The sequence below is a fragment of the Stegastes partitus genome, unplaced genomic scaffold (assembly GCF_000690725.1).
Source record: "Stegastes partitus isolate 25-593 unplaced genomic scaffold, Stegastes_partitus-1.0.2 Scaffold1412, whole genome shotgun sequence".
NCBI classification, from domain to species: domain Eukaryota; kingdom Metazoa; phylum Chordata; class Actinopteri; family Pomacentridae; genus Stegastes; species Stegastes partitus.
In genome coordinates, this window is record NW_007579143.1 from 56,825 (window position 1) to 64,722 (window position 7,898).

Genomic DNA, 7,898 nt, shown 5'->3' on the forward strand with positions numbered 1-7,898 from the left:
AATTCATTCTTGATCTTGGAAACAGCAGAATAATTTCATTTCAGTGCCCATTTTCTAACACAATTTATATTAATATCACATGAATCTCATTCACATATGTAGGTATGGAATTGTAGATATTTTTTTCATACAATTTTGAAGACTTTAATCAACGCTGCCTCAACAATTTTCATTCAAAGTTTATGATTCAGTGTACTGCATGCACTTTTGTATTTTTTGCCCAGTGCCTCAAAATTTAGAGGATTTGGGACTTATTTATGTTTTACACCAATATTGTTTCAAGGAGATTGGGCATCATACTGTAGGAAAGGTTTAGACAGTTTATCTACAGCAGGAACAAAACACTAAAGTTTACCTGTGATTCAACTAAATAACACAAAATTATAATCAAAGAAGAGCCTATCACAGTTTTTATACCCACGGGCCTGTTTTTTTCATAATTCATCCATTCTACTGAGTTGTAATGAAACAAAATTTAAAAAAAGAAGAAGAAAAGTGCCCAAATTTTAACCAATCATCATTTATTTTGTACATCTACCTGTATAGCGTTTCCAGGAAAATGTGTGTGCTAATGCAAAGTGGTTACAAAAATAAAGCACATTCTTACGTAAATATGACATGACAGAAAAACTACACTTACAAATGCTGATTAAGAAAATAAGGGACCATATCACTTGAATGTCTGTGCCTTTCTGTCATTGGTAAACCAATTTATCAAAAAAAAAGAAAGAAGTACGGTTACGAATAATATCTGACAGTCGTATGATTCAATTCAAGTACTGTACATGTGTACATACGTAGATGTCATTTACACGGGTCGTAAACATTCTCTGCGGCAGTTCCAGATGAGCTCCTCTGGGCCTCCACCTCTCTGAACACAATAAATCTGAGTACTTCATCGTAAAAAACACCAACAAACGAGCGATTTGTCAACCTGCACTCACTGTAACCATACAGTCATTTTGTAACAGCTCCGACAAACCTGTAACTGTCAACTCAGCGACTTCTATGATCAAATATTCACCGCAACAATGTGCTAATACTCCTGGAAAATGACCTCAGTCATCAATAGTGGTGTTTCATTTTAGAAAAACAAAGGAAAAAAAACAGCTTCTCCAACTGTACAATGCATTTTAGTGCATCAAAACATTATTTGACATGCATCCATCAACAAAATCTGTTAGAGTGGAATGACTTACATACGTCTATCTTCTAATGTAAACTATAGACAATGTTACTTTAGGGCAGTACCTCAGTGTTAACACCTTAATATACTGGTTGAAGCAAGACACATAAATATATAACCTCACTGACGAGACAGTGAGTTTTACAAATACTACGGCCAGGTTAATCTCTGCTGGGTTCTTTCTTTATACCATCTTTACCTCAACAACATAAACAAGGAATTATTCCAGAGAAACGTCATGTAAATGTGGCAGCTTATTATATCAAAGACCTGTACAAGATAAGAGAATACACTCTAATTAAAAAGACAACAGAACAGAAAAAAAAAGAAAGAAAGAAAATGGATGGAAGTTTCTCGTGTGTTTCAAAATTGTCCTCTCAGATCCTGGTAAAGAGGTAAAGTGTTCAAAAAAGGCAGTTGGGGTCTTTAAAACTTCTCCCTCTTCATTAAGCTATTGCCTTTGCCTCAGGCAGGAATGCCTCCCAAAACTTTACAAGCTGGAAAACAAACAGGACGAGAAGAATACGGATGCAGTTAAAACGTGTTGTGATGGTAAGACACTGATTGCTTTCGATATTTTTGTAAAGGCTAATTGGTACAAGGGATGCACGATCATATCGACATCATAATCAGTGGCGGCTTTAAAATTAAATATCAGCATCGACCCAGAGTAAATGCTGACAGGCAGCTACAATGTACAGATTTGGTTGAAAACATTACATAAATATAAACATGTTTGTTGTATTTTTCATGGGCTGGAAGGTGGCTCGGTGGTTAGCACCGAAGGTCGCCGGTTTGTGTCCCGGTGAGGACACCCGGGATCTTTCTGGGTGCAGCGTGGGTTCTCTCCGGGTTCTCCAGCTTCCTCCCACAGTCCAAAAACATGTTGAGGTTAATTGGTGATTCTAAATTGTCCGTAGGTGTGAATGTGAGTGTGCTTGGTTGTCTGTCTCTAAGTGTAGCCCTGTGATAGACTGGTGACCTGTCCAGGGTGTCCCCTGCCTTCACCCTGAGTCAGCTGGGATAGACTCCAGCCCTCCATGACCCTAGTGAGGATTAAGCGGTGTATAGATAATGGATGGATGTTTTTCATCCAAACTGAAGCTGTTTTTTAATTATACCCAGTGAATGTCTACATTTAAAAAGCATAGTGTTTGTGCCTCCACCTGCCAGTGGAACATGACGACAAGAGTAGACATAATAATGTCTTAATAACGTTCTCTGCAGTGAGATGGAATAAATATGTGCATGTATTGGTAATCAGCCCACATGAGTTGGAAAATATCTGCGTATCGGATATTAGCAAAAATCCAATATCATGCATCCCTAAGTGTTACCTATATTCAGTCATTATTCTAATAATTTAAAAGAAAGATTTTATATGTTAAAGATACCACTTGATATTATTTAATGCATTGAAATATAATCACCCGTTGTTGAGACTGCAGCATTGCCTCCAAATATTTGATTATCTGGCTCTTGAAGTCCTTGGCTTTTTCTTTCTGCAAAGACAAAAGTGTTTCAAGCTCTTTAGCAATGGAAAAATCCAGTAGTAGGAATTTCTGGCAAATTCTTCCAAAGCGCACAGAGAAGGAAAACAGTCTGAAGAGGTCAAAACCACGAGGACTTGCCATGTAAAGAATAGCTTCATTGTGAGACTAAACTGGTTCAGCTTGTAGTCAACCTCACAGTCACCGTAGAACACATTTGCAAGTACATTTGATTAGGATGAACATCACAGATGGTTAGTTTGAAAATATGGCCATGTGGTCTATGCTGTGCAAAAAGCCAATATTGTCAACCTCATGGTCCAACGAGTCAACAAGATGAATCCTCTGAGGAACATGAATGTCTGTGTAAAATTTCAAGGGAACCAGCAGGTGCAGATCCCTTGACACGAAATCAATGGAGTGGAATATACTTTGATTAGTCAGAAGCCCTAAAGCACTATAGCCACCTTCCTGATGTTGTGCAGGTCCTGACATAACAGCCTGGACCTGTCAAGAACTCTGAGGCGTCCTGTGGTATCAGGCACTAAGACGCTGGCAGCCTTCGCTCCAGATGTTGATTGATGAGCTTTGGGCGCCCATGACCCTGTCGCCAGTTAACCTGTTGTCCTTTCTTGGACCACTTTTAGTAGGTACTGACCGCTGCATACCAGTAGATGCTCTAACCCAGTGATCTAGTCATCAGTCTGGTCCTCGTCTACATCGTTCAGATCCTCACTCTTCCCGTTTTTCCTGCTTCAAACACACCAACTTCAACACCTGACTGCTCCCCTGCTGCCTAATAGGTCCCACCCACTGACAGGAGCCCCTGTCATGAGATAATCAATGTTAATCATCTCATCTGTTTGTTTTTAATGTTGTAGCTAAATGCTGTATTTCTTTGTGCTCAGAGCTTCCATCCCATCCCAGTGAGCCACACATGGAGACACTGACAGATTTCACTGTGGTGTGCACTGTGAATATTTTGTACAATTAAAACTTTGTGCAAAATCTAATTTTCTACATATACAAGGCTCTGTGCTATATCAGTATGGTTCTACTTAGTGAAGAACTGTACAATATAGAAACAATCTGTGCAATATCAGCACTTTTTATATCAGTATTTCTACTTATGGAAGAATCTTTTCAGTTACATTGATGTGTGCGATATTTTCACATCCAGAGAACTTTTTTGTTTGCAATATCTGAATATTCACACATGGATGAATCACTACTTTTGTATGTCCCTGTTTATCTTTATTTTCTACTGATGTTACCTACACATTTGCACTATCCCATTTGCTGTTGTAATACTGCAGCTTTACCCATTGTCAGATTAATAAAGGCTTAGCTCATCCCTCGATAAAAAAGTCGCACAGACTGGAAAGTCTACGGCAGAAGACTCCTGTAAGATGTTCTGAAATGACCTCTGTGATAATCCTGGCAAAGGCCTCAAGCTGAAACGTGTTGGTCTCACAATAAAGTTGTTCTTTATACTGTAGGTGCAAATGGAAAAGCCACACATGTCCGTGGAAAAAAATACTTAGTTTAAAAGTTGTAGGAAGAGGACAAAACAACAAACTTTTGTCAACATACCTCAAACCTGAGAACCTCTTTGCGTACAGTCATACCAATCCTGTCAAAATCTCTCTCGTACTGAGTGACTCTCGCCTCCCACTGAGGAAAAACAGGAGAAAAATATAAACAAGAATTAATACTTGACACTTTCCAACATGTGACAATAAGACAAGCTCTATTATATTGTTTGAAACATATCAGTTAATTCTGAAGGACTATCGATACCTGTCAGAAGTCAAAGAAGACTACTGAAACAAATCTGAGAGTATCTATAAAGAACTGGTAAATAACTCCAGTGAAAATAATACACCGACTTGCCAAAATATAACAACAGGTACAAAGGTGTCACAGTGCTGGAGTTGTCATGGCTTTGGATAAATATCAAACAGGTTACTTTGCAGTTTTTATGAAATGTCAGAAAACATTAAAAAGCAACCTTCAAAAAGGCCAAGGTGACGTCTTAAAATAGCTTGTTTGTCTGACCCACAAGCCAAAAAACAAAGATTTTCAGCCTTTGGCTAAATGACTAAATGTCAGAAGACCAAAAAATCTCCCCTTTTGAAGAAGTCAGCTGGGTGGTCATGAAAAGGTTTCCTACGTCAGAGCCACACAACTAAAATCTAACTTTAACTGAAGTTCTTTTTTTCTGCCTGGTTCACTGTTGGTTACACATCTGCTGTAATTCAACGTGATGTGAAAGCTGCATTACAAAACAAACTCAGTTGCAAGTGGCTTCAGGGCCTTCAATGAAAGTACTTTTCTCCATCTCTAGGAACTTTTGGTTTGTAGACAATAAGACAAAGTGTTTTGAACATGGTATAGAAAGAGCTTACAGGTTAAACTATGAATACCCGTCCGATGAAAAAGCTATTCTGAGTTTTCCATTCACTATAAAAAGCTGCCGTACATGTGCTTTTCCTCTGAGAATCTGGACAAACTCTGTGATTCTCCATGTTGTACACAATATTACATTTGCCATAGATCAGAAAAAGGGTTTCTTGTGTTGTTTTCACAGTTACAGCAGTTTTCCAAGACAAGTGGTTCAATTTTGAGGTTTTTGTGGCAACAACAGCGCAGCATCTGTTACCTCAGTGATCTCCTCCTTGGCCTGCTGCAGCTTCTCGGGTTTGTTGGCCCACAGCAGCTTGGCTTCGGCCTCCCTCTTCTTCTGGAGTGTGCTCTGAGCCTCCTGCCATCGTTGCCACGCCCGCATGCGCTGGTCAAAACATCCCTGAGGACGTCCATTGCAGATTAGATAACAGTAGTAACCTAACCTGATCACTCACTTCCCAAACAGAGAGCAGGCAGCACACTTGCAGTAAAACTGTGACATGGCATTAAGTTTAAGACAAAATGCAGTTCAGAGAGAAAACTGAACATATTGCAGTGTAAGAAATGCCACATATTTGTAGCGCATTAAAAGTGGCTCGGATAACACTTTGCCTAATACTAACATACAGATACTTCTGCGTTGGTGATACTGTCTCCTTTCTCTTACTGCATGTGTAAGTGAAATACATAAAAACCTACTTTCTTTACTCAGTTGTCCTGAGTTATTGGTAACTTAAACGTGCAGTGTGTAACTTTTGTCTCCTCCTTCTGGCTGTGGGAGTAATTACACAAACACTGTCGAGCTAAAAACATATGATTCCTCGTCGATCACACTTTGTTTTTCAGATTAATCTTGCCTCTAATAGCAAAGAGTCTTTGTCCGGAGCATCAGAAAGTTTTCTTGATGCTTCCGAGGTTATTCCTTGTTGCTGTAGTCTATGCTGTCTCTGTCACTATAGTTGCTTTGCCCCTCAGCTCTGACAAATCAATCGTTACTGGCCACAGACACCAGATTTAAAACTCAAGTATACTGTGAAATACAGACAGATTTACAAAATGCTGATGGCTTATTCAGCACTGTATGAGCTTGTTTTGGTAAGGGCTTGAATATAAGTAATGTTCATTTATATGTAAAAGTCCACTTCAGTTTTAAAATATTCAAGAGACGTGTCTTTTTTTAAAATTCTGGAATCAGGAACTACACAAACTTTACTTTTCCAGTCCTCTTGACCTTCCCAAGTTCACTTCTTCCTGCTGCATATCTACCATTCTGGAGTTGTCAGCTTACCCTCACAGCACCCAGCAGGCGGATGTAGTCAGCAAGCAGCTCTGCAAAAATGAAGAAGTCACTGGCTGCCTGCTCCTGATGCAGCTGCTCCATCTTGTCCTCCACCTCTGCCAGCTGGGACAGGGCCCGCGACAGGGCTGTGTTGTCCTCAGAGTTTCCCAGCATGGCCATGCTTTTGGCAAACACTGCCGTGTTCCCACACAGCTCTGGTGTTCCAAGGAGGAAACAGAAAATTTATTGTTTCGCTCTAAATGACTGGGCAGCTGGACTGAACTCTTCTCTTTCCGCAGATGAAACTATTTGATTGGAAAAACTGCACTGACAAAGACAAATCCAGAGAAGCAGATGCAGCTCACCCTTCCGGTGATTGACGAGGGAGTCGACCACAGCGTGAAGCTTCCTCAGCTGTTGGTCCTCGGTCTCCACCTCCTGGAACTTGTCCTCAAACCACTGAGACACACAGAAAACAAGAAGACCATATTTAAAAGACCACAACCACACAATATTATCCTGTCTAGAAGAACAGACCGGTTTGTCTTGCTAGATTTTACAGTAAGGCAGTTACAATGCAACAATGCAAACGTATCATAAAATCGATTCATGAATAATTATGTTTGAATAGTTTCAAGAGAATAATGGTTATTTGCCTCCAGTGACTCAATATTTCTCTTTAAAGTCATTGGTATGAAGTTATCGTTGTTTGAAGCCGTCACAAATACAGAAAACAAAAATAGGAATACTAAGAAATGATGTGCAGAAAAAACACTGACACTATACAGTTCAATTAATTTCTAGTAGTTTAATTTCTAGGTCTTTTTCCTCACAATTGTGCATTTTTGTCTACATTCCTCCTATATTTGAACATTCTATGTCACTGTTAAAGTTTTCTTAGCCCTCCACTGATCTATCAGGGTTTGTTCAACAATAGATGTTTCCATATGTAGGTCAAATGTGTAACAGTGTCTGAAAACTGTACAACATTTCATCGACTTACAGTGTCAGACTCATTCATCTTGATGGTCATCTTGTTGACAGCATCTGATGCCTTATTGATCATTTTGAGGAAACCAGCTCCACTCAGTGCCTGAGTGTTCACCGCTCTGGGTAGCTGAAAAAGCACACAGAGAATCAAAAATGTCACTCAAGAATCAGACACTTAAAATTTTCAAAATCCCAAATGATCGACCAACTACTATAAGAATTCTTCCTAAAAGCATTGAACTTATTCAACTAGAAAATCATTTTATATCCTAAAATACCCACATCGTCTCGCTCCAAGAACTCACGGACGTCAGGATCTTGTAGTAGCGATGGGTGAGACACCACCCTCTGAAGATACCTGGAAAAAGGAGGCAGGATGAAGTGAGCAACAAGTAGTAGAGACAATTAACTATTACAGGAAGACATGTACTCGAAAACATAGGTTTTGGAGGTAACATTAACACATCTGCACTTCAAAAAAATCGACCTTGTATGAATATTAATAATCATCTCAATAATAATTTCACTGAAACTCTGCCTCCCAAAA

General features: G+C 39.4%; 1 protein-coding gene across 1 annotated transcript in view; it reads right to left on the reverse strand.

The window, feature by feature from the left end:
- Nucleotides 1-500: 500 nt before the first annotated feature.
- LOC103370373 (sorting nexin-1) overlaps nucleotides 501-7,898 on the reverse strand; it is a 12,262-nt gene continuing 4,864 nt past the window's right edge. Inside the window, exons 8-15 of the mRNA XM_008299402.1 lie at nucleotides 7,634-7,709; nucleotides 7,365-7,478; nucleotides 6,727-6,820; nucleotides 6,371-6,576; nucleotides 5,339-5,482; nucleotides 4,270-4,350; nucleotides 2,617-2,688; nucleotides 501-1,683 (exon numbers count right to left, since the gene is read on the reverse strand). Of these exons, the coding sequence (XP_008297624.1) occupies nucleotides 1,633-1,683; nucleotides 2,617-2,688; nucleotides 4,270-4,350; nucleotides 5,339-5,482; nucleotides 6,371-6,576; nucleotides 6,727-6,820; nucleotides 7,365-7,478; nucleotides 7,634-7,709 (838 nt within the window). The 3' untranslated portion in view covers nucleotides 501-1,632. The remainder of the gene's footprint in view (nucleotides 1,684-2,616; nucleotides 2,689-4,269; nucleotides 4,351-5,338; nucleotides 5,483-6,370; nucleotides 6,577-6,726; nucleotides 6,821-7,364; nucleotides 7,479-7,633; nucleotides 7,710-7,898) is intronic.